The 27,367-nt window shown below is 40.0% G+C and overlaps 1 protein-coding gene across 1 annotated transcript in view; it reads right to left on the bottom strand.

Moving 5' to 3' along the window:
• Window positions 1–27,367, bottom strand: part of Dock3 (dedicator of cytokinesis 3) — a 308,913-nt gene that overhangs the window by 250,455 nt on the left and 31,091 nt on the right. Inside the window, exon 3 of the mRNA XM_052189224.1 lies at window positions 27,279–27,319. Within this exon, the coding sequence (XP_052045184.1) occupies window positions 27,279–27,319 (41 nt within the window). The remainder of the gene's footprint in view (window positions 1–27,278; window positions 27,320–27,367) is intronic.

Below are 27,367 nucleotides of genomic sequence, written 5' to 3'. Positions count from 1 at the left end.
AGGGTCAAAGACAAACACTACCTTAGAGTAAAAGGCTGGAAGACAATTCTACAAGCAAATGGTCTCAGGAAACAAGCTGGAGTAGCCATTTTAATATCAGATAAAATTGACTTTCAACCCAAAGTCATCAAAAGATACTCTAAGGGACACTTCTTGCTGGTCAAAGGAAAAATACAACAAGAAGAACTCTCAATCCTGAACATATATGCTCCAAATGCAAGGGCACCCTCATTCATAAAAGACACTTTATTAAAGCTCAAAGCACACATTGCACCTAACACAATAATTGTGGGTGACTTCAACACTGCACTTTCCTCAATGGACCGATAAGTAAAACAGAAACTAAACAGGGACACAATGAAACTAATTAAAGCTTTGGACCAATTAGATTTAACAGATATATATAGAATATTCTACCCTAAAGCAAAAGAATATACCTTTTTCTCAGCACTTCATGGTACCTTCTCCAAAATCGACCATATAATTGGTCACAAGACAGACCTCAACAAATATAAGAAGATCGAACTAATCCCATGCCTCCTATCAGATCACTATGGAGTAAAGGTTGTCTTCAATAGCAACAAAAACAACAGAAAACCCACATACGCATGGAAACTGAAGATTATTCTACTCAATGATACCTTGGTCAAGGAAGAAATAAAGAAAGAAATTAAAGACTTTTTAGAACTTAATGAAAATGAAGACACAACATACCCAAATCTATGGGACACAATGAAAGCAGTGCTAAGAGGAAAACTCATAGCCCTGAGTGCCTCCAAAAAGAAAATGGAGACAGCATACACTAGCAGCTTAATGACACACCTGAAAGCCGTGGAACAAAAAGAAGCACTTTCGCCCAGGAGGAGTAGAAGGCAGGAAATCATCAAACTCGGGCCGAAATCAATCAAGTAGAAACAAAGAGAACCATACAAAGAATCAACAAAACCAGGAGCTGGTTCTTTGAGAAAATCAACAAGATAGATAAACCCTTAGCCAGACTAACCAAAGGACACAGAGACAGTATCCAGATTAACAAACTTAGAAATGAAAAGGGAGATATAACAAGAGAAACTGAGGAAATTCAAAAAATCATTAGATCCTACTACAAAAGCCTATACTCAACACAACTGGAGAATCTGGAGGAAATGGACAGTTTCCTAGACAGATATCCGACACCAAAACTAAATCAGGATCAAAGAGATCAACTAAACAGTCCCATAACACCTGAAGAAATAAAAAGGGTCATAGAAAGTCTCCCAACCAAAAAAAGCACAGGACCAGATGGCTTCAGTGCAGAGTTCTATCACTATTTGCAGATGACATGATAGTCTACTTAAGTGACCCAAAACCCTCCACCAGAGAACTCCTATAGCTGATAAACAACTTCAGCAAAGTGGCTGGTTATAAAATCAACTCAAGCAAATCAGATGCCTTCCTATACTCAAAGGATAACCAGGCTGAGAAAGAAGTTAGGGAAATGACACCCTTCAAAATAGCCACAAACAATATAAAGTATCTTGGTGTGACTCTAACCAAACAAGTGAAAGATCTATATGACAAGAACTTCAGGTCTCTGAAGAAGGAAATCGAAGAAGACCTCAGAAAATGGAAAAAATCTGCCATGCTCGTGGATTGGCAGGATTAATATAGTTTAAAAGGCCATCTTGCCAAAAGCAATCTACAGATTCAATGCAATCCCCATCAAAATCCCAACACAGTTCTTCACAGACTTAGAAAAAGCAATTCTCAAATTCATCTAGAATAACAAAAAACCCAGGATAGCTAAAACTATTCTCAACAACAAAAGAAATTCTGGGGGAATCAATAGATCTGATAGAGGCCTAATATCCAATATATACAAAGAACTCAAGAAGTTAGACCCCAGGGAACCAAATAACCCTATTAAAAATGGGGTACAGATCTAAACAAAGAATTTTCACCTGAAGAAATTCGGGTGGCCGAAAGGCCCCTTAAGAAGTGCTCAACATCGTTAGTCATTAGGGAAATGCAAATCAAAACAACCCTGAGATTTCACCTTACACCAGTCAGAATGGCTAAGATTAAAAATTCAGGAGACAGCAGGTGTTGGAGAGGGTGTGGAGAAAGAGGAACACTCCTCCACTGCTGGTGGGGGTTGCAAATTGGTACAACCACTCTGGAAATCAGTCTGGCGGTTCCTCCGAAAACTGGGCACCTCACTTCCAGAAGATCCTGCTATACCACTCCTGGGCATATACCCAGAGGATTCCCCACCATGTAATAAGGATACATGCTCTACTATGTTCATAGCAGCCTATTTATAATTGCCAGATGCTGGAAAGAACCCAGGTATCCCTCAACAGAAGAGTGGATGCAAAAAATGTGGAATATCTACACAATGGAGTACTATTCAGCCATTAGAAACAATGAATTCATGAAATTCTTAGGCAAATGGATGGAGCTAGAGAACATACTAAGTGAGGTAACCCAGACTCAAAAGGTGAATCATGGTATGCACTCACTAATAAGTGGATATTAACCTAGAAACCTGGAATACCCAAATCATAATCTACATATCTAATGAGGTACAAGAAGAAAGGAAGAGTGGCTCCTTGTTCTGGAAAGACTCAGTGAAGCAGTATTCAGCAAAACCTGAACGGGGAAGTGGGAAGGGGTGGGTGGGAGGACAGGGGGAGAGAAGGGGGCTTACGGGACTTTGGGGAGTGGGGGGGCTAGGAAAGGGGAAATCATTTGAAATGTAAATAAAAAATATATCGAATTAAAAAAAAAAGAAAAAGCAATTCTCAAATTCATCTGGAATAACAAGAAACCCAGGATAGCTAAAACTATTCTCAAAAACAAAAGAAATTTTGGGGGATTCAGTATCCCTGACTTCAAGCAATACTACAGAGCAATAGTGTTAAAAACTGCATGGTGGGGAGGGGCGGGGAAAAAAAAAAAACTGCATGGTATTGGCACAGTGACAGACAAGTGGACCAATGGAACAGAATTGAAGATCCAGAAATGAATCCACACACGTATGATCACTTGATCTTCGACAAAGGAGCCAAAAACATCCAGTGGAAAAAAGCCTTTTCAACAAATGGTGCTGGTTTAATTGGAGGTCAGCATGCAGAAGAATGTGAATTGATCCATTCTTATTTCCATGTACTAAACTTCACTCCAAGTGGATCAAGGACCTCCATGTAAAACCAGACACACTGATACTAATAGAAAAGGAACTTGGGAAGACCCTTGAGGACATGGGCACAGGGGAAAAGTTCCTGAACAGATCACCAATAGTTTATGCTTTAAGATCAAGAATTGACAAATGGGACCTCATAAAATTACAAAGTTTCTGTAAGGCAAAGGACACTGTTAAAAGGACAAAATGGCAACCATCAAATTGGGAAAGGATAGTCACCAACCCCACATCTGATAGAGGGCTAATATCCAATATATACAAAGAACTCAAGAAGTTAGATCCCAGGGAACCAAATAACCCTATTAAAAATGGGGTACAGATCTAAACAAAGAATTTTCACCTGAAGAAATTCGGGTGGCTGAGAGGCACCTTAAGAAGTGCTCAACATCATTAGTCATTAGGGAAATGCAGATCAAAACAACCCTGAGATTTCACCTTACACCAGTCAGAATGGCTAAGGTCAAAAACTCAGGAGACAGCAGGTATTGGCGAGGATGTGGAGAAAGAGGAACACTCCTCCACTGCTGGTAGAGCTGCAAGATGGTACAACCACTGTGGAAATCAGTCTGGAGGTTCCTCAGAAAACTGGACATGAGACTTCCAGAGGACCCTGCTATACCTCTCCTGGGCATATACCCAAAGGATTTGCCGGCATGCAATAAAGACACATGCTCCATTATGTTCATAGCAGCCTTATTTATAATAGCCAAAAGCTGGAAAGAACCCAGATGCCCCTCAAAGGAGGAATGGATACAGAAAATGTGGTATATTTACACAATGGAATACTACTCAGCAATTAGAAACAATGAATTCACAAAATTTTTAGGCAAATGGTTTGATCTGGAAAATATCATCCTAAGCGAGGTAACCCAATCACAAAAGAATACACATGGAATGCAATCTCTGATAAGTGGATATTAATTAGCCCAGAAGCCCTGAATACCCAAGGCACAAATCGCCTAACAAATGACTCCCATGAAGAAGTATGGAGAGGGTCCTGATCCTGGAAAGGATTGATCTAGCATCGGAAGGGAATAAGGACAGAGAAAAAGGAGGGAGGTGATTGGAGAAGGGATGGAGAGAAGAAGGTTTATGGGACATATGGGGATGGGGGGATCCGAGGAAAGGGGAAATCATTTGGAATGTAAACAAAGAATATAGAAAATAAAAATATTAAAAAAAAAAGAGTGAAGTTAAACCTGTATGTCTTGCATATGTCTCTCTCTCTCCGCAGGATTTTCCTTGTCCAATTACATTAGGGCAGCAGGAGGCCTGTGACTGGACAGGAAAAGGGGAGGCAGAGCAAAGAGTTGCAGAGACAGAGAGCATCTCAAGGAGAAAGGGAGGGCCAAGATGGAGGCCGATATGAGCCAGTGTGGTTTTAACTAGCCACAGGTAGGTATGATACCTTAAGGTTAGAATACTTGAAATAAAGCTTTTATCATTATCAATTGGTTCTGAAATTATTGTATTAGCATCTTGTAAATTGAGAATTTATTGATACATAAATCTAATTGGTTTATTTTAAGCTTCAAGAGCTTTGTTTTAACTGGGTTGTTGGGTGGTGTGGTGGCTGACTGCAGGGTAGATGGTCTTTGCATGGGGTTGGTGGCAGCGATCTGCCAAGAGACTTGGGACCTCCCACCCAGAGAGACCTTATCCAGCTGGAGCCATGTGGTCTGCCAGTTACCAGCAGTAGCGCAGGAAGTCTGCCGGTCTTTTATTTAATATTTCTCGCAACATGCATGTATGTTTATATATATTGAAAATTGATAAAATATTTATTATAAAAACTGAAAGGTTAAAACGGCTGAAAAATCTATGGAAATTACTTCAATATATGAGTTTTTTCCTTTCTTCCTTTTTTCTTTCTTTCTTTCTTTAAACTCTAGATTTTATTTCCTTCCCAGTGCACCCCCCTACTGTTCCACATCCCATACCTTAAAAAAAAGAAAAACTAATGGTCAACAAAAATATGAAAAATGTTTACTATATGTAGATATTATTGTGGCTAGTTTTAATGTCAATTTGCCACAAATTAGAATCAGCTCAGTAGAAAGAATCACCTGAAGAACTACCCTGACCATTGCCACCATGGGGTGGGGTAAGAAGACCCACCCCAATGGTGGGTAGTACCTGCTGGTGGGAGCCCAGATAAAAAACTGGGGTTGATGCCCTGGTGTTGCTGCTGATGCTGTTCCTGCTGCTTCCTTCCATGGCAGTAGAACCAGTATTTCCAAGCTTTCATTGAGTAACAGAGATCAGCAGCTTTCTAGGAATTTACTGGGGTCCTAGTGCCAGATTGGGACTACTGAGGTACCCCACCTTGTGGACTGAGTGACAACAACTTGTCACCCCCTTTCCCCAGTGAGAGTGTTACTCTGGCATTAATCCAACAACTGTGGCACACAGTCTCAAGATCAATTCTGGGAGCTCAGCATCTCACGTGTGATTTGGCTGCTGTTACTATTTTAAAGCTTGTTTAATAGATTCCCCATGGGGAAATGCAAATCAAACTTTGGAGCCTCCCTGACTAATAACTTGTGAGGCAGTATCACACACCTGGCATAGAGATTTTCATTTAATACCCATGTCTTCTGAGAGAAGAGTGGTGGCACACACACAGCATTAGGGATCAAGAGCTTTTCTTGCCTAATTTTAATAGAGAGCTGAGATGAGTCACAAAGGAAGCAACATCAGCAGAGATGGTGAAAAAGCAGCAGTGGAACTGCTAGCTGCTACCATAGCCATTTAAGAGGAGGAACCAAGAGATATGAAGCAAAAGTTGAGTCTCAATGCCTAGGTTTGTTAACTGTAACATTAGCAAGGGATTATTGCTACATAAGGAATTCTAATTTCCCAGACATCTGTAAGAAATGTAACCCTTGTAAGCTACACCTGAACACAAGCTGTAATACCAGCATATAGTTAACGGTTCTAGTACCTACTACCTTAAACAAGAGCTATGAAAGAGGGAGGCAAACACCTGCTGGTGCTCCTTCTTGTCTGCTGCTGCCACTCACTGCTGTCAAATGCCAAGGGAGATAAAGGCTGACAGAGGCCAGCAGAACTCATGTACATACAATTTCTACTCAGAGAAAAAGGACTTCAACAAAATGATTTGCAGAAAGCACTCAAATGGCATTTATAATAAAAGGCTAAAGAAATCTCAACAATAAACTACCAATTCCAATAATGTTTAACTGTACTTGTACAGGGATTCAAAACCTTTGAGTTCAGCCTGGGTTACATACAGAATTTGAGGCTAGCTGGAACTAAATATAAATAGCAAGACCCTTTCTCAAAAGTGAAATAATGTACTTCCTACCCTAATACTTAACAGTAGTTAACAATGCTAAGCAATATCACATAATCTTTTTCTTATTGAATATAATCCTCATTTACATTTCAAATTTACATTTCCTGGTTTCCCCCTCTCCGAAAACCCCCAGCCCCCCCCAGACCTCTGCCTTTCACCCAAGCCACTCCCACCCTCCCACCCCTGATTTCCCTTTGTTGGGGCATCTATTGAGCCTTCACCTGACCAAGGACCACTCCTCCTACTGATTCCCAACAAGGCATTCCTCTGCCACATTTTTGGCTGGAACCATGTGTACCCCTTGGTTGATGGTCTAGTCCCTGGGAGTCCTGGGGTGTCTGGGTGGCCGACATCCTTGTCTTCCCATGGGACTGTAAACCCCTTCCGCTCCCCCGGACCACACTCCAAATCCTCCATTGGGGACCACACGCCCAGTCCAATGGTTGACTGCTATCATCTGCCTCTATGTGTAAGGCTCTGGCAGGGTCCCTCCAGAGACAACCATGACATGGTCCTTTTGGTATGCACTTCTTGTCATCCATAATAGTGCCAGGGTTTGGTGACTGTTTATAGGATGAATCCCCAGGTAGGGCAGTCTCTGGGTGGCCTTTACTTCAGTCTCTGCTCCACACTTTGTCTCCATAATTGCTCCTGTGAGTATTTTGTTCCCTTTCTCAGAGGAACCAAAGCACCCCCACTTTAGTCCCCCTTCTTAAGCTTCCTGTGGTCTGTGAACTTATTTATTTTGAGCTTTTGGGCTAACATCCACTTATTAGTGAGTGCATAACATGTGTGTTCTTTTGTGACTGGGTTATCTCACTCGGAATGACACTTTCTAGTTCCATCCATTTGCCTAAGAATTTCATTAATTCATTATTTTTAATAGTTGAATAGTACTCTATTGTGTATATATACCACAGTTTCAGTATCCATTCCTCTGTTGAAGGACATCTGGGTTCTTTCCAGCTTCTGACTATTATAAATAAGGCAGCTATGAACATAGTGGAGCATGTGTCCTTATTACATGAAGGAGCATCTTCTGGGTATATGCACAGGAGTGGTATCGCTGGGTCCTCAGGTAGTACTATGTCTAATTTTCTGAGGAATCACCAAACTGATTTCCAGAGTAGTTTTACCAGCTTATAATCCCACCAACAATGGAGAAGAGTTCCTCTTTCCCCACATCCTCTCCAGCATCTGCTGTCCCCTGAGTTTTTCATCTTAGCCATTCTGACTGGTGTTGTCTCAGTGGAATCTCAGTGTTGTTTTGATTTGCATTTCCCTGATAACTAAGGATGCTGAACATTTCTTTAGAAGCCATTCGAGTTTCCTCAGTTGAGAATTCCCTGTTTAGCTCTGTACCCCATTTTTAATAGGGTTATTTGACTCTCTGGAGTCTTTAACTTCTTGAGTTCTTTGTATGCATAATAGCACATATTACTGGTGGGGATTCATCACTCCCCACCAGTTACTCACTGCAGTACTGTAGACCACACCTCAGAAAACATCTATAAATTCATCAATATGAATCTTAAATAATAGTTTCTCTAATAAGTCTTATACTATATACTATGGTTTGCATCCCCTAAAGTTCATGTGTTGAAGGTCCTCAGGGTAGCACTATTGAAAAGTAATGAGAAGAGACCGGATGCAGCGGCAGCGGCGGCAGCAGCAGCAGCAGCAGCAGCGGCTGGTCCAGAGGAAGGGCCATCAGCAGTAGAACCAAGCGGACAGGGTCCAGGCAGACCCGGCGCCCACGACCACTGGCCATCGCTGGCCAGCCAGGCTGCAAGCAGCGGCGGATTTACGGTGCCTTTCACCACACAGAAGCCACATCAGAACTCTGCCTCCCGCCAGTCAGTTACCAGGGCTCCATATTGGTTCTCGGTCGCCAGAGAAATCAGACTGAGGTACGCAAATATAACCCGAGACCAACATCGCAGGGGTCTAAGCCCAACGGGCGTTGGCCTGCACCCAGGCCCTGGGCTGATCGGAGGTCCACCGGGGTGCAAACCCGCCAGGAGGTTTTTTCCTCCCGGGCCGGCGCGCGCACCACCACCATTTTGCCAAAGGGAAGCCAGGGAGACCTAGCAGGCAAAACCAAACCGGCTAACAGGCATAGCTCGAGGCGGACATAGCAGAGGTCTCAGACGGTCAGGCCCCGGTCTGCCCCCAGATCCTGGGCTGCTCGGCGGGCCATCTGTGTGCCAACCCAGCCAGGAGCTTGTTTGCCTGGGCCGGCGCGCACCGCCGCCATTTTGCCTACGGGAAGCCAGAGAGACCTAGCAGGCAAAACCAAACCAGCTAACAGGCATAGCCCAAGGCGGACATAGCAGGGGTCTCAGACGGTCAGGCCCTGGACTGCCCCCAGGCCCAGGACTGCTCGGTAGGCCATCTGTGTGCCAACCCGGCCAGGAGGTTGTTTATCCGGGCCAGTTTGCGCACCACCGCCATTTTGACTACGGGAAGCCAGAGAGACCTAGCAGGCAAAACCAAACCAGCTAACAGGCATAGCCCAAAGAGGACATAGCAGGGGTCTCAGACGGTCAGGCCCTGGACTGCCCCCAGGCCCTGGGCTGCTCGTTGGGCCATCTGTGTGCTGACCCAGCCAGGAGGTTGTTAGCCCAGCAGACTCTCCCAGCACTCTCAGGGAACTCGCGCATGCCACCATCCTAGCCACCTGACACACCCAATTAACACCCGCAGCTGAGGGGAGCTTTGCACCAACATTGGCCTGCCAGGCTTTTGCCTAGACTCAGGGCCTGAGCAGCTAGGCTAGCCTTGTGTGCACCAACCCGGTTGGGAGTTCTGCAGCCCAGATCAGCCTGGGCGGCAGCACCACATATCCAAGTCCTGCAAGTGGCTAGCTGGGTTTCCGGGCGGCCAGCTGGGAGAAGTCAGTGTGCTCCAGTGAATCCAGCGGGCCCCAGCGGGAGCCTTCGGGTGCCTGCTTTGGGATCTGAACAGCCTGGGCAGCAGCACCCTGTCTACAAGCAGCGCAGGAGGTAAGCTGTGCACCAAAGGCCAACTGGGAAGGGGCAGCTTGCACTGGTGAGTCCAGCACTGACAAGAAAAACTAACACCAGTGAGAACTAGATGGCAAAAGGCAAACGCAGGAACGTCACTAACAAAAACCAAGGCAATATGGCAACATCTGAACCCAATTCTCCTCTACCAACATGTCCTGGATACCCCATCACACCAGTAAAACAAGATTTGGATTTAAAATCACTGGTCATGATGCTGGTACAGGAACACATGAAGGACACACTTAAAGAAATTCAGGAGAAAATGGATCAAAAGTTAGAAGCCCTTGCAAGGGAAACACAAAAATCATTGAAAGAAATCCAGGAGAATACAAAAGCCAACAAGGAGGAAATGCAAAAAACACTTAAAGAAATACAGGAGAACTTTGATCAACAGGCTGAGGTCATGAAAGACGAAACACAAAAATCTCTTGAAGAAATACAGGAGAACTTTGGTCAACAGGCTGAGCTCATGAAAGAGGAAACACAAAAATCTCTTAAAGAATTACAGGAAAACACAAACATGCAAGTGAAGGAGCTAAGCAAAACCATCCAGGATCTAAAATCAGAAGTAGAAACAACTAAGAAAACTCAAAGGGAGACAACTTTGGAGATAGAAAGCCTTGGGAAGAAATCAGGGGACAGAGATACAAATATCAACAACAGAATACAAGAGATAGAAGAAAGAATCTCAGATGCTGAAGATTCCATAGAAACCATGGACTCAACAGTTAAAGAAAATGCAAAATGCAAAAAGCTTGTAACCCAAAATATCCAGGAAATCCAGGACACAATGAGAAGACCAAACCTAAGGATTATAGGCATAGATGAGAGTGAAGATTTACAACTTAAAGGGCCAACAAATATCTTCAATAAAATTATGGAAGAAAACTTCCCTAACCTAAAGAGAGAGATGCCCATGAATATACAAGAAGCCTACAGAACTCCAAACAGACTGGACCAGAACAGAAATACTTCCCGTCACATAATAATCAAAACACCAAATGTTCTAAACAAAGAAAGAATACTAAAGGCAGTAAGAGAAAAAGGCCAAGTAACATATAGAGGAAGACCTATCAGAATCACAGCAGACTTTTCACCTGAGACTATGAAGGCTAGAAGGTCCTGGGCAGATCTCATGCAGACTCTAAGAGAACACAAATGCCAACCAAAACTACTATATCCAGCAAAACTCTCAATCACCATAGATGGAGAAACTAAGATATTTCATGACAAAACCAAGTTTACCCAATATCTATCCACAAACCCGGCCCTAAAAAGGATAATAGGAGGACAACACCAATACAAGGAGGGAAACTTCACCCTGGAAAAAGCAAGATAGTAACCTTTCATCAAACCCAAAAGAAGGTAAGCATTCAAATTTAAAAAATAACGTCAAAAATGATAGGAAGTAACAATCACTATTCCTTAATATCTCTTAACATCAATGGACTTAATGCCCCAATAAAAAGACACAGACTAACTGACTGGATACGTAAACAGGACCCTACATTTTGCTGCTTACAGGAAACACACCTCAGGGTCAAAGACAAACACTACCTCAGAGTAAAAGGCTGGAAGACAATTTTACAAGCAAATGGTCTCAGGAAACAAGCTGGAGTAGCCATTTTAATATCAGATAAAATTGACTTTCAACCCAAAGTCATCAAAAGGGACCCTGAGGGACACTTCTTGCTGGTCAAAGGAAAAATACAAAAAGAAGAACTGTCAATCCTGAACATCTATGCCCCAAATGCAAGGGCACCCTCTTTCGTAAAAGAAACTTTATTAAAACTAAAAGCACACATTGCACCTAACACAATAATTGTGGGTGACTTCAACACTGCACTTTCCTCAATGGACCGATCAGGAAAACAGAAACTAAACAGGGACACAATGAAACTAATTGAAGCTTTGGACCAATTAGATTTAACAGATATATATAGAACATTCTATCCTAAAACAAAAGAATATACCTTTTTCTCAGCACCTCATGGTACCTTCTCCAAAATCGACCATATAATTGGTCACAAGACAGACCTCAACAAATATAAGAAGATAGAACTAATCCCATGCCTCCTATCTGATCACTATGGAGTAAAAGTGGTCTTCAATAGCAACAGAAACAACAGAAAGCCCACATACACGTGGAAACTGAACAATACTCTACTCAATGATACCTTGGTCAAGGAAGAAATAAAGAAAGAAATTAAAGACTTTTTAGAACACAATGAAAATGAAAACACAACATACCCAAATCTATGGGACACAATGAAAGCAGTGCTAAGAGGAAAACTCATAGCCCTGAGTGCCTCCAAAAAGAAAATGGAGAGAGCATACATTACCAGCTTAATGACACACCTGAAAGCCCTAGAACAAAAAGAAGCTACTTCGCCCAGGAGGAGTAGAAGGCAGGAAATCATCAAACTCAGGGCCGAAATCAATCAAGTAGAAACAAAGAGAACCATACAAAAAATCAACAAAACCAGGAGCTGGTTCTTTGAGAAAATCAACAAGATAGATAAACCCTTAGCCAGACTGACCAAAGGGCACAGAGAAAGTATCCAAATTAACAAACTTAGAAATGAAAAGGGAAATATAACAACGGAAACTGAGGAAATCCAAAAAATCATCAGATCCTACTACAAGAGCCTGTACTCAACACAACTGGAGAATCTGGAGGAAATGGACAATTTCCTTGACAGATACCAGATACCAAAATTAAATCAGGACCAACTAGACCATCTAAACAGTCCCATAATGCCTAAAGAAATAGAAGGAGTCATAGAAAGTCTTCCAACCAAAAAAAGCACAGGACCAGATGGCTTCAGTGCAGAATTCTACCAGACCTTCAAAGAAGAGTTAACACCAATACTCTTCAAACTATTCCACAAAATAGAAACAGAAGGAACACTACCCAATTCCTTCTATGAAGCCACAATTACGCTGATACCAAAGCCACACAAAGATCCAACAAAGAAAGAGAACTTCAGACCAATTTCCCTTATGAACATCGATGCAAAAATACTCAATAAAATTCTTGCCAACCAAATCCAAGAACACATCAAAACGATCATCCACCATGATCAAGTAGGCTTTATCCCGGGAATGCAGGGTTGGTTCAATATACGGAAATCCATCAATACAATCCACTACATAAACAAACTCAAAGAACAAAACCACATGGTCATTTCATTGGATGCTGAAAAAGCATTTGACAAAATTCAGCATCCCTTCATGCTTAAAGTCTTGGAGAGAACAGGAATTCAAGGCCCATACCTAAACATAGTAAAAGCAATATACAGCAAACCGGTAGCCAGCATCAAACTAAATGGAGAGAAACTTGAAGCAATCCCACTGAAATCAGGGACCAGACAAGGCTGCCCCCTTTCTCCTTATCTTTTCAATATTGTACTTGAGGTACTAGCTCGGGCAATTCGACAACATAAGGAGGTCAAAGGGATACAAATTGGAAAGGAAGAAGTCAAACTATCATTATTTGCAGACGACATGATCGTCTACCTAAGTGACCCAAAGAACTCCACTAGAGAGCTCCTACAGCTGATAAACAACTTCAGCAAAGTGGCAGGTTATAAAATCAACTCAAGCAAATCAGTGGCCTTCCTATACTCAAAGGATAAGCAGGCTGAGAAAGAAATTAGGGAAATGACCCCCTTCACAATAGCCTCAAACAGTATAAAGTATCTTGGGGTGACTCTTACCAAACATGTGAAAGATCTGTATGACAAGAACTTCAAGACTCTGAAGAAGGAAATGGAAGAAGACCTCAAAAAATGGGAAAACCTCCCATGCTCATGGATCGGTGGAATCAATATAGTTAAAATGGCCATTTTGCCTAAAGCAATATACAGATTCAATGCAATACCCATCAAAATCCCAACTCAATTCTTCACAGAGTTAGAAAGAGCAATTATCAAATTAATCTGGAACAACAAAAAACCCAGGATAGCTAAAACTATTCTCAGCAACAAAAGAAAATCTGGGGGAATCAGTATCCCTGACCTCAAGCAATACTACAGAGCAATAGTGTTAAAAACTGCATGGTATTGGTACAGTGACAGACAGGAGGATCAATGGAACAGGATTGAAGATCCAGAAATGAACCCACACACCTATGGCCACTTGATCCTCGACAAAGAGGCTGAAAACATCCAATGGAAAAAAGATAGCCTTTTCAACAAATGGTGCTGGTTCAACTGGAGGTCAGCATGCAGAAGAATGCGAATTGATCCATCCTTGTCTCCTTGTACTAAGCTCAACTCCAAATGGATCAAGGACCTCCACATAAAGCCAGACACTCTGAAGCTAATAGAAAAGAAACTGGGGAAGACCCTTGAGGACATCGGTACAGGGAGAAAGTTTCTGAACAGAACACCAATAGCGTATGCTCTAAGAGCAAGAATTGACAAATGGGACCTCATAAGGTTACAGAGTTTCTGTAAGGCAAAGGACACCATCAAGAGGACAGATCAGCAACCAACAAATTGGGAAAAGATCTTCACCAATCCTACATCAGATAGAGGGCTAATATCCAATATATATAAAGAACTCAAGAAGTTAGACTCCAGAAAACCAAACAACCCTATTAAAAAATGGGGTACAGAGTTAAACAAAGAATTCTCACCTGAAGAACTTCGGATGGCGGAGAAGCATCTTAAAAAATGCTCAACTTCATTAGTCATTAGGGAAATGCAAATCAAAACAACACTAAGATTTCATCTTACACCAGTCAGAATGGCTAAGATTAAAAATTCAGGAGACAGCAGGTGTTGGAGAGGGTGTGGAGAAAGAGGAACACTCCTCCACTGCTGGTGGGGTTGCAAATTGGTACAACCACTCTGGAAATCAGTCTGGCGGTTCCTCTGAAAACTGGGCACCTCACTTCCAGAAGATCCTGCTATACCACTCCTGGGCATATACCCAGAAGACTCCCCACCATGTAATAAGGATACATGTTCTACTATGTTCATAGCAGCCCTATTTATAATTGCCAGATGTTGGAAAGAACCCAGGTATCCCTCAACAGAAGAGTGGATGCAAAAAATGTGGTATATCTACACAATGGAGTACTATTCAGCCATTAGAAACAACGAATTCATGAAATTCTTGGGCAAATGGATGGAGCTAGAGAATATCATACTCAGTGAGGTAACCCAGACTCAAAAGGTGAATCATGGTATGCACTCACTAATAAGTGGATATTAACCTAGAAAACTGGAATACCCAAAACATAATCCACACATCAAATGAGGTACAAGAAGAAAGGAGGAGTGGCCCCTGGTTCTGGAAAGACTCAGTGAAACAGTATTCAGCAAAACCAGAACGGGGAAGTGGGAAGGGGTAGGTGGGAGGACAGGGGAAGAGAAGGGGGCTTACGGGACTTTCGGGGAGTGGGGGGGCTAGAAAAGGGGAAATCATTTGAAATGTAAATAAATTATATCGAATTAAAAAAATTAAAAAAAAAAAAGAAAAGTAATGAGTTCTTTAGAAAGTAACACCCCTGGTTCAATAAATGAAATCCATTAACGTAATCCACTATATAAACAAACTCAAAGAAAAAAATCATGCGATCATCTCCTTAAATGCAGAAAAAGCATTTGACAAAATACAATATCAAATTAAATGGAGAGATACTTGAAGCAATCCCACTAAAATCAGGGACAAGAATGCCCACTCTCCCCATATCTATTCAATATAGTTCTCATAGTGCTAGCTAGAACAGTAAGACAACAAAAATAGATCAAGGGGATACAAATTGGCAAAGAAGAAATAAAGGTATCACTATTTGCAAACGATAAGATAGTGTACATTATTGACCCCCAAAATTCTACCAGAGAATTTCTCCAGCTGATTAGCAACTTCAGCAAAGTGGCTGAATACAAAATTAACATAAATAAATCAGCAGCCTTCCCTTCTATAAATAACAAACAGGCTGAGAAAGAAATTAGGGAAGCAACTCCCTTCAACAATCGCCACAAATAATATAAAATATCTTGAGGCAAAGTCTAACCAAACAAGTGAAAGACTTGTACAACAATAACTTCAAGTCTCTCAAAACAGAAATGGAAGAAGATCTCAGAAAATGGAGAGATCTCCCATGCTCATGGATTGGCAGAATTAACATAGTGAAAATGGCCATCCTACCAAAGGCAATCTTTAGATTAAATGTAATCCTCATCAAAATCCCAACACAATTCTTCAAAGACATGGAAAGAGTAATTCTCAAATTCACCTGGAAAGGCAAAAAAAGTCAGAATAATGAAAACAATTCTTAACAATATAAGAATAGCTAGGGGAAATCACCATCCCTGACCTCAAGCTCTACTACAGAGCAATAGTGATAAAAACTGCATGGTACTGGTACAGAGACAGACAGATTGATCAATGGAATAGAACTGAAGACCCAGAAATAAAACCACACACTTACGAACATGTGATCTTTGACAAAGAAGTCAAATATATACAATGGAAAAAAGAAAGCATCTTCAATAAATGGTGCTGGTCTAACTGGCTGTGGATATGTGGAAAAAATGAAAGTACACCCATATTTGTTACCTTACACAAAGCTCAAGTCCAAGTGGGTCAAGGACCTCAACAAAAAACCAGATACACTGAATCTAATAGAAGAGAAAGTGGGAAAGAGCCTTGAATTCATTGGAATAGGGGATATTTCTTTAACAGAACTCCAATAGCTTATCCTCTAAGATCAAGAATTGATAAATGGGATACCATGAAATTGGAAAGCTTCTTAAGACGAAGAACATAATCAATGAGACAAATGAGCAACCTACAGATTGGGAAAAAGATCTTCACTAACCCTACATTCAATAGAGGACTAACATCCAAAATATATAAAGAACACAAGAAGCTAACCACCAAAAAAACCAAACAACCCAATCAAAAAATGGGGGATAGAACTAAACCAAGAATTCACAACAGAGGATCTCAAATGACTTAGAAGCACCTAAAGAAATGTTTGAAGTCCTTAGTAATCAGAGAAATGCAAATCCTAACAACCCTGAGATTCTACCTTACACCAATCAGAATGGCTAAGATCAAATCCTCAGGTAACAACACATGTTGGTAAGGATGTGGAGAAAGAGGAATACTCCTCCACTGTTAGTGGGATGGCACTGGTACAACCACTCTGGAAATCAACCTAGAGGATCCTCAGAAAACTTGAAATAGATCTACCTGAAAACTCAGCATTACCACTCTTGGGAATATAGCCAAAAGATGCTCTAACATATAACAAGGACACATGTTCCACTATGTTCATAGTGGCCTTATTTGTGATAGCCAGAACCTGGAAAAAATCCAGACGTCCTATGAGGGAAGAATGGATACAGAAAATGTGGTTCATTTACACAATGGAATCTACTCAGCTATTAAGAACAAGGACATCATGATTTTGCAGGCAAATAGATGGAACTAGAAAATATCCTGAGTGAGGTAACTCAGACACAAAAGGATATGCATGGTATGTACTCAATAATAAGTGGATATTAGCCAAATAAAAATAAAAAAGTATAGAATACCCAAGATATAGTCCACAGAACTTAAAAAAGTCAACAAGCTGAAGGGCCCAAGTAAGGATGCCTCAGTCCTACTTGGGAGGGAGAAGAAAGCAACCACAAGGGGGGAGGGACCTAAGAAGGAAAGAGGATGGGGGATGAGAGCAGAACATGAGCTGGTATTGGATGGGGGGAAAGGACTAAAGCCCTGAGGGCCAGCAGAAAAATTGGAAACAGGAAACTTTGGGAAGTAGGAGGTTTGGGGGACCCTCCAGAATGTACCAGAGACCTAGGAGGTGAGAGACTCTCAGGACTCAAAGGGAGGGACCTTAGATGAAAGGCCTTACATTGGGAAGAGGGAACTTGTAGAGCCCACCTCCAGGAGAAAGACAGGGCATATGTGGGCCTGGGGGTGGAGGCCCAGCCAGGTGCAAGAGTTCTGGCAGAGGGGAAAGAGGGTGAGCAGACAGGGCTGCCGCCACTGATGCTACCATCTTGGTTACCTGTGTCACTCTGCAATGAGTCCAGTCTGGTAGGACAAAGAAAGGCCAATTAGGCCAGGGAGAATTGCAGCAGAGCCACAGGTGATGTTTTGGGAGAGCAGACCTCTTCCCAAGTGTTACAGCTCTTATGACAGAAGCTCTCAAGACGACGGAGTAGTTCTCGCACACTTTTAACAATTATCTATAGGATTCAGGATAGAAATTATATACAGTTTTGGGGTGATTCAGGGTTTGGCAGCAGGTACTTCTCATTGGCTTGGACTGAGAGCTTAGGGAAACCTTATTTACATGTGGGAAAGCTTGGTGTTGTTCCTACATGACTGATAACCACACACCTCTCCTGCAGGGGGTGGGGGACTGTGGGGGCTGCAACTGTGACAGGGGCCAGGGGGTGGCCCAGGGGGCAGTGACCAAACTCCTTTCCATCCCTCACAGGTGGAAGCTCCACCCACTGGGTCCCTGGGTGTGTGTGGGGAGGTTTCAAAGTCTTTGCTCTACCTGAGATCAGGCTGCCTGTTCACAGCTCACCTCCCAACAGGCACAGAGTAAGGGAAGGAGTTGCTATCCTACAGTCCAAACTCTGACCCATAATTATTCCTGTCTGAAAGAACTGCAGGGATAGAAATGGAGCAGAGTCTGAGAAAAAGGAAGTCCAGCAACAGGCCCAAAGTGGGATCCATCTCAAGGGGAGGCCCCAAGACCTGATGCTATTACTGAGGCTATGGAGTGCTCACAGAAAGGGACCTAACATGACTGCCCTCTGAAAGACCCAACAAGCAGCTGAAAGAGTCAGATGCAGATATTTGCAGCCAACCAATGGAAAAAAGCTGCTGACCACTGTAATTGAATTAGGAAAAAGCTAGAAGAAGCTGAGGAGGAGGGTGACCCTGTAGGAGAACCAGCAGTCTCAATTAACCTGGACCCCTCCCCCAAAAAATCTCTCAGACACTGGATCACCAACCAGGCTGCATACACCAGCTGATATGAGGCCCCCAACACATACACTGCAGAGGACTGCCGGGTCTGGGTTCAGCCAGAGAAGATGTACCTAACCCTCAAGGGACTGGAGGCCCCAGGAAGTTTAGAGGTCTGGGGGTGGGGGAACATCCTCATGGAGACAGGGGACATGGAGGAGTTATGGGATGTGGAATACTCGGAATGTGGACTAGGAGTTTAGAGTGTAAAAAAAAAAAAAGAAATATAAATAAATAATCATAATATTTTTAAAAAAGAAAGAAAGTAAAGCCCCTGAGAGGTCATTAAGGGCAAGCACCCATGGGAAATTCTGGTATCCTGACCTATCCAGGCTTCCCTGCTTTGCATCCTGGCTCATATTGTATACAAAGTGCTCAACCACATGCTCCCTGGCCAACGCCATTTGACACAAGCAACCCAAAGGCTCGGTGGAACAGGCTGTCTGATCACAAAGTTGAGCTCTAAAACTATGTGCCAAAATAAACTCCTTTACTATCTCCTGCATCTCACTGTAGTAGCAGAATGCCAGAATACTGTGTGACAACACATGTAGAACTCAGCTGACCAAGCAAGAAAGCCTGGCTTATTTTTCCTATCATACCAACCATCATTATCTTAACAGTATACTCTAGTTGGCTTGCATTATTTGTTGTTTTGTAAATATGCCTTGTAAATTTTCTACCACACAAAAGGACCCTTTCCTAACTCATGCAGTTCTAGGCATCTGTTGATAATTAATGTATAGCTGAAATCACATAATGGAAGTAAATCTCAACTCTTACGGAGCTATTTGTTTTTCCTTCTTAAGCATATGCTCTATAGAAACCAAAAACTATAATAGTTTTTCTTTTCCTTATTTACTTTGTTCTCTTATTCTTTAATACTTTGAGTCTGTTCTTTAAAAACCAAAATTTGTATTTAATGATTTGATAACTTTGATTAGCAGGTCTCTTCTTCATTCATAGGAGCCTTAAGAGAGCAACTGTCAGCCAAGAAATCCTTTACTGTCAACTGGCCACATTGTCCTCTTAAAAGCCTAGATGTTTTAGACACAATCACTCTAAAAAGATGCAGAGGACCATTACAACCACAGCATGGCTGAAGATAACCACTCCACATACCCTGCTTAGAAAGCAGCACTCCAAAAGATTTTTTCAGTCACCTTCATCATAACATACCAGAGCATGAGCACTTCTCGTGGTGACCTAAGACTTCTGATTAGTGTAAACAATCCTTCATCTGCATAAATGGCTTCTTTCTACTGACTATATAAATAGACTACCTAGAAAACACCCTCTTTTACTGGCCTCTGTGGAGTCGCAAAATGGTGCCTAATAAAAGGTTTCTTCCTAATGGGAATTGGATTTTTATTATAAAATAGAAAAGGCTGAGCTGGTAAAAGCAAAAAAGAAAAGTGGGGTAATAGTAATGGCAGAGACAACAGCAACAGCCACAGCCACAGCAGTGGTAACTGGATATAAAAGATAGAGCAGTGGTAATACTGGATATAAAAGATAGAATACTGGAAAGAAAGTTGAAGAGCTGAAGAGTTCCAGAGAAGGGTCAGTGGCAGAAATTGTGGAAAACAGGTATCTGAGAGGACAAAGAATAGTAGAAGTATACATATGGCTATGCAGAGACAAAGCCAACAGACTATGGGCAATAATTATTGGAGGATGTCTTAGTCAGGGTTTCTATTCCTGCACAAATATGACCAAGAAGCAAGTTGGGGAGGAAAGAGTTTATTCAGCTTACACTTCTGCATTGCTGTTCATCACCAAAGGAAGTCAGGACTGGAACTCAAACACAGTTGGAAGCAGGACCTGATGCAGAGGCCATGGAGGGATGTTTCTTACTGGCTTGCTTCCCCTGGCTTGCTCAGCCTGCTCTCTTATAGACCCAAGAATACAAGCCCAGAGATGGTACCACCCACAAGGGGACCTCCCCCCTTGATCACTAGTTGAGAAAATGCCCCACAGCCGGATCCCATGGAGGCACTTCCCCAACTGAAACTCCTTTCTCTGTGATAACTCCAGCCTGTGTCAAGTTGACACACAAAACCAGCCAGTACAGAGGAGTTCCATAGAATTGCCAAACTCTAGGATCTTGACACTCAATGCCCAAAAGATACATACTAGTTACTGTATACATTGAGCTACATTCAATGCCCACTAGATGCACACTAGCAATCGTGGATCTATCACCCACAGCTTTGGGAACTGTAATTACTGCCACTGGCTACCTACTGCTAGAAGAGATGGCTCAGTGGGTAAAGGGACTTAACACCAAGTCTGACAACCTGAGTTCTCTCCTGGACCACATGGAGAGAACATACTAACTCCACAAATTGTCCTCTAACTTCTACAGATGTGCTACTGTGTATACATCTCTCTCTCTCTCTCTCTCTCTCTCTCTCTCTCTCTCTCTCACACACACACACACACACACACACACACACACACACACGTAAATAATAAATACTTTTTTAAAGATGAGGCTTATAATAGCTACCAATCAATGGTCACTTGCAATCAAGACCTAGAACAATATATTTCCAATTTGCTGGCATGTGAGCACCTGCGTTTGCGTTCTCTCTCTCTCTCTCTCTCTCTCTCTCTCTCTCTCTCTCTCTCTCTCTCTCTCTCTCTCCTTCCCTCCCTCCATCCATCCCTCCCTCTCTTCCCCCCACTCTGTGTGTGTGTGTGTGTGTGTGTGTGTGTGTAGATATGCATGTACCACAGAGCACATGTAGATATCAGATGACACCTCAGGTATCATGTCGGGTCTTCACTTTCCACTTTGTGTGAGACAGGTACTTTCTTGTTTTCCATTGTGTATGCTGATCTTCTAAAACTAGCCTTCTTCCACCTCCCCTCTCGCATTAGGAATATACCAGAATTACAGACATATGCACTACTACTGTGGCCAGCTTTTTATGTGGGTTCAGGGTTTTGAATTCAGATCATCAGGCTTGCACAATAAGCACTTTACCAATGAGCCATCTCCCCAAACACTACTTATGATTTCTGTATGACTAAAGAAACAGGCAGCAGAGTGGCACTTCTTTCAGTCTTTTACTGTATCTAAGCAAATGTATACTTGAAGAAAAGTCTATTAAATGTTCAATGCCTTTAGATTTCACTCTAACTTTATTCAACATTAGATAATTCAAATGTATAAATATAAAAAGTTTTTTGTCTAAAGTATATACTTTAGAAAACACCAGAAAATTTAAAGTGAAAAAATACAGATAGGAATGAATATAAAAAAATTTACTCAAAAATCAAGTATAGATATATATGGATATATTTATGTATTACAATAATAATTAAAGAAAAAGAGGTCATGAATTTGAAGAAGCAGGAGGGACATGACAGGAGTTGGAGGGAAGGAAAGGGAAAATGGTGTAATTATGTTTTAATTTAAAAAATTAATATTTTAGCTAAGAGTAATGGTATTGTGGTACATGCTCTTAATCTTAGCACTCAGGTGACATAAGTATGCAGTCTCTGAGTTCGAGACCAGCCTGGTCTACAGAGGAAGTTCCAGGAAAGCCAGACCAACATGAGACCCTGTCTCAAACACAAAACAAAAACAAAAACAAAAACATTTAATTAATTTTTTAAAGTTTAAATGAAAAATAAGACTCACTTAAAAAAGACTTTAGTTATTTAATCTTTAAATATTGTTGACCTTCAATGGAGGAATGGATACAAAAAATGTGGTATATTTACATAATGGAGTACTATTCAGCCATTAGAAACAATGAATTCATGAAATTCTTAGACAAATGGATGGAGCTGGAGAACATCATACTAAGTGAGGTAACCCAGTCTCAAAAGATCAATCATGGTATGCACTCACTGATAAGTGGATATTAGCCTAGAAACTTTGAATACCCAGGACATAATCCACAAATTAAATGATGTCCAAAAAGAATGGAGGAGTGGGCCCTGGTTCTGGAAAGACTCAGTGCAAGAGTATAGGGGAATTCCAGAACAGGGAAGTGGGAAGGGGTAGATGGAAGAACAGGGGGACGGAAGAGGGCTTATGGGACTTGCGGGGAGTGGGGACCCAGAAAAGGGGAAATCATTTGCAATGTAAATAAAAATAAATAAATAAATAAATAAATAAATAAAAAGAAAAAAATAACAGCTTTTTTCCAGAATGTTAAAATATATATATATATATATATATTGTTGACATAGAATAGTCAAAATAGCCAGGTGGTGGCGGCAGTGCACGCCTGTAATCCCAGCACTCTGGGAGGCAGAGGCAGGCGAATTTCTGAGTTTGAGGCCAGCCTGGTCTACAGAGTGAGTTCCAGGACAGTCAGGGCTATACAGAGAAACCCTGTCTTGAAAAAACCAAATCCAAACAAACAAAAAACAAACAAAAAAAAACAAAAAAGAATAGTCAAAATAAGTAATATAGGTACACATTTAAACTGGGAAGAGATTAACTTGGGGTTATAATTATATTCAATGATTCAATGTACAATTCTGCTTTGAAATTTTTAATTTATTTATTTTATTATGTGTTTTTTCTCTTTATGAAAAGTATTAGGGATGGAGAGGTGACTCCTTAGTTAAGAGTACTGGCTGCTCTTCCAAAAGACCAGGGTCAATTCCCAGCACCCACATGCAGCTCACACCTGTCTGTAACTCTAGTCCCAAGGGATCTAATGCTCTCTTCTAACCTTCTCAGGTGTCAGGTATGCAAATACAGACATGCACAGGTAAATCAGCAATACATATAAAAATACATATTTTTTAATTTTAAAGCAATTACTGATACAGTTTAACTCTAAAATCACTCATTCCCAGTGAGCATGTGGTCAAGTGTAGCTGTTTCAAGTGTGCATGTGTTCTTTTTACATTAAGTAGGGAGGTACTATTTATAACAACTTTAAGTGACAGACTAAAGACAACAAAATGAAAGATGTATAAACCATGTCTAAACAGAGAGGATTCTATAGTTAACATATTAGTGCTGGAAGTCATATATGACCTAGGTACTTCAGGAACACTTGAAATTTTCTACTAAATTTTCCAGTAAATTGAATCCAAGGTTGTTTTCTATCCTACACACACACACACACACACACACACACACACACACACTCATTCATTCACATATTACCCATTAAAGGAAAGATACGAGCCTATTAATACTCTAATTATATTTGTATTCATCTGTAGTTTAGAGTCTTGGGTTAGGGTTGGGTTCTGGCCTAGCCTTCCTGAGGCCCTGAATTTAATCCCTGCAGAAATTCAAGTACTGCAGAAAAGTTAGAAGTCTTGAGAAAAATGAAAAAAATATTTACATAATTCAGAGAATTTTTCAGGTAATTCCTTTGTTAAATGAAATAAACTCAAATCTACATTTATCAAATAGCCTTAGCCCAAAATATGATGAAAGCATAACTCTCACATATATCATTATGTCAGATGACAAGACATTACTTCTTGAATGTTTATATTTTAACCAAGAAACATATTATAAGGAAACATTGAAGTTTCCCAGCACTCTGGCAGAGGCAAGTGGATTTCTGAGTTTGAGGCCAGTCTGGTCTACAGAGTGAGTTCCAGGACAGCCAGGGCTATACAGAGAAGCCCTGCTCAAAAAAACCAAATCCAAATAACCAAAAAAGAAGGGAAAGAAACAAAAAGAGAAGAGAAGAGAAAAGAAAAGAAAAAGAAAAAAGGAAAAAGAAAAAGAATACCTATACAAACTTAAGATGCTGCTAGTAAATCCTTATAGCCACCTAAAATTCTAGAAAGTTGATGTTTCCAAAATATACAATTACAGAAGTACTATATTTGCATAAAAAATAATAAAATCTGATTGGACACAAAAAATTCTAACACTGCTTAGTGTAACATTCCTGTTTAATTAGTTGTCAAATTATTTCAAAAACTAAACACAAAATAAATCTCTCACAAAATCCAAATAACTATATCATAATGAAAAGAATTTAAAAACTAGTGTAAGGTTATTAGCATACTTTTGTAATTCTAAAATAAAAATTAGTCTCCTTTCTGGAGAAATCAGTTAAGAAGCTAGAAGAAAGGACACCCCCAGACCATGTAGAGAAACCCAATTACCATAATGGTCCTAATGAGAACAGCTCATTTGGGAAGTTTCTATTTATACATTACTTTTAAACTATAGTAGCCAAATTGCCAAAAGCTAAAAATAAAATATTAATTGATAAGAAACTGTTATAAAACAATGGAAATCTGTAACTTCCATCATATGCTATTCATCTTGATATGTAAGATCTATGATACCTATCTTGATTCTACTACTAATATTTTGATATCAAAATGAAGAAAGTAATCATTGAATAAACATTTTGTGATTAAAGTTTCAAATTAATGCACAATGTATAGTTTCAATATCTTATTGAAGAAGAAACAGTGAAGGAGGTGGGACCCCAAGAAAACTATAGCTATAGGTTACCTAACAGAATCAAAGTAATTGTGAGCTCCCAGTCAAATCACAGTTATTATAACAGATAATATGGTTTTTCATTTAATATCCATGATTCTGAATTACTTTATTATCAATCAACAAATAATCAAAATAATTATGTTTAAGACTAGGAGAAAGCTCAGTAGGAATAAAGTGCTTGCATTGCAAATACAAGGACATAAGTTTGATAATTAAAACACACAAAAAAAACATCAGGGTACAGTGGCACACTTGTAATCTCAGAGCTCAAGAGGCTGAGCCAAATGGATTCTTGAGGTTCTCTTGCCAGCCAGTTCACCTATGTGGAGAATTCAAGGCCAGTGAGAGACACTGTCTCAAAAAGTAAAGTAAAGTAAAGTAAAGTAAAGTAAAGTAAAGTAAAGTAAAGTAAAAAGTAAAGTAAAAAGTAAAGTAAAAAGTAAAGTAAAAAGCAAAGTAAAAAGCAAAGTAAAAAGTAAAGTAAAGTAAAAGTAAAGTAAAGTAAAGTAAAATAAAATAAAATAAAATAAAATAAAATAAAATAAAATAAAATAAAATAAAATAAAATGGTAGACAGCACCTAAGAAACAAACCCAAGGTCAGTGGTCCTCTGGATTTTATACAAATGCACACAGGAGGAAAAAGTATATTTAACATTTTAAATTTATTAAATAAATAATAAAGGTATTATTCAATCTGCAAAGTACTCACCAAGTACTAGAATTGGAAGCAAGGTAAAAGGGTTGCAAAGTTCACAAATATTGAGTACGAATAAAAACAAGTAATATCACTTATTATTGCTTTTCATTAATATTTAAGATTCAAATTTATCCAACTTCTAACTTTAATCAAGATTTAAATCAAGATTCACAATTTAATCAAGATTCTTAAAATAAATGTAGAAACTATTCTCATATAAGCATTCTTGAGAGAAAAGTAAAACCTGTAGTGTTGCATGAATACATGGAAAAAATTACCTTTGAGAGGTAGTTCTCTATTAAAGACAAGTTTATTAGCACCATAGCATTGCTAATATCTTATATCCTTTTTCAACATTTCAACATGGCAGGGGGCAAGACACATGGGGTGGGGGTGATAAGGTTTCTCATGGATAGCGGCCATGTGATACTAAACATTATATCACACAGTTGGTTTCTTACATCTAATGAATGCACAGCCCCAAATGTCATGCCAACAATGAAAAGGCTAACAGTGCTGAATTAAAATTTGAAAGTACTGTTTTGTTTCTAGTAATTACCTTAAAAAGTAGTAAAAATGAATGATTCCATGGGTGAACTAATGGAATTTCATTAAAACTTTCAATAAGTTTTTAATGAAATAATTATATAATGCTTAAATTTTTCAATATGAGAAAAAGAACAATAATTTTAATATTAGGCTACCAAAAGATAAGAAACATGAACAACATGAATTATGAAAATAGTAATAGGGGTATACTTCAGGGGGAGCATACTTGTCCAGCACGTACAATATGCCCTGTCATTTAAGTCCCAGCACCAGAAAATAAAAGTAAGCTAAAAGAATGTTATAAAATGGGTTAGTAAAGGGACTGGAGAGATGGCTCAGTAGTTAAGAGCGCTGAGTGCTCTTCCAGAGGTCCTGAGTTCAATTCCCAGAAACCACATGGTGGCTCACAACCATCTGCAATAGGATCTGATGCTCTCTTCTGGTGTGTCCGAAGACAGCTCTACAGTGTATTCATATACATAAAATTAAATAAATAGATCTTTTTCAAAAATGGTTTAGTAATGATTTTAGTTATAACTGCTAATAGAAATATATTTTATTAAGTTACTATTAATTATAATGGACTCAAAACATAAAACCTAGTATATCAGTATTCTATGTAGTCTTATTTAAGTTCACATTTTAACAAAGTTATTATCAACAAAGAAATGCCTAGTTGAGCATTATTTTCCCACTTTGCATCCTAGCAATAAATTCATCTAACTAGACATGTGGTTCCATAACACTAAAACTATAAATAAGTCAGTTTAGTTTTTGTCAAATCTTGAAGAAAATTACTTAAAAGTATGAATAGGCTTCTTCAAGACAAGTATCACATTAGTATTTTCTGTGATTTCTGAAAAATCATTTTAATATTGCCTGAGCATTATATGACTTGCACACTTCTGCCATAGAGGTGACTGTAGCTATTATAAAGGATTAAAAGTAAACTAGAAACAGTTGCTACTGACTGTTAATAGCACATGATACAAATCTTATCATTAAGGAACACAATGATGAATATTTCATTACCTTTACATTAGGCTTCTTTGTTGAAACTCCTCTGTACCAACCTAAAAAGATATTAAATTAACATTATGGTCATTCTGTAAGAAACATAA

This window comes from Apodemus sylvaticus, chromosome 7 (genome assembly GCF_947179515.1).
Source record: "Apodemus sylvaticus chromosome 7, mApoSyl1.1, whole genome shotgun sequence".
Classification (NCBI taxonomy): Eukaryota; Metazoa; Chordata; class Mammalia; order Rodentia; family Muridae; genus Apodemus; species Apodemus sylvaticus.
This window is presented reverse-complemented; position numbering and strand designations above follow the sequence as displayed.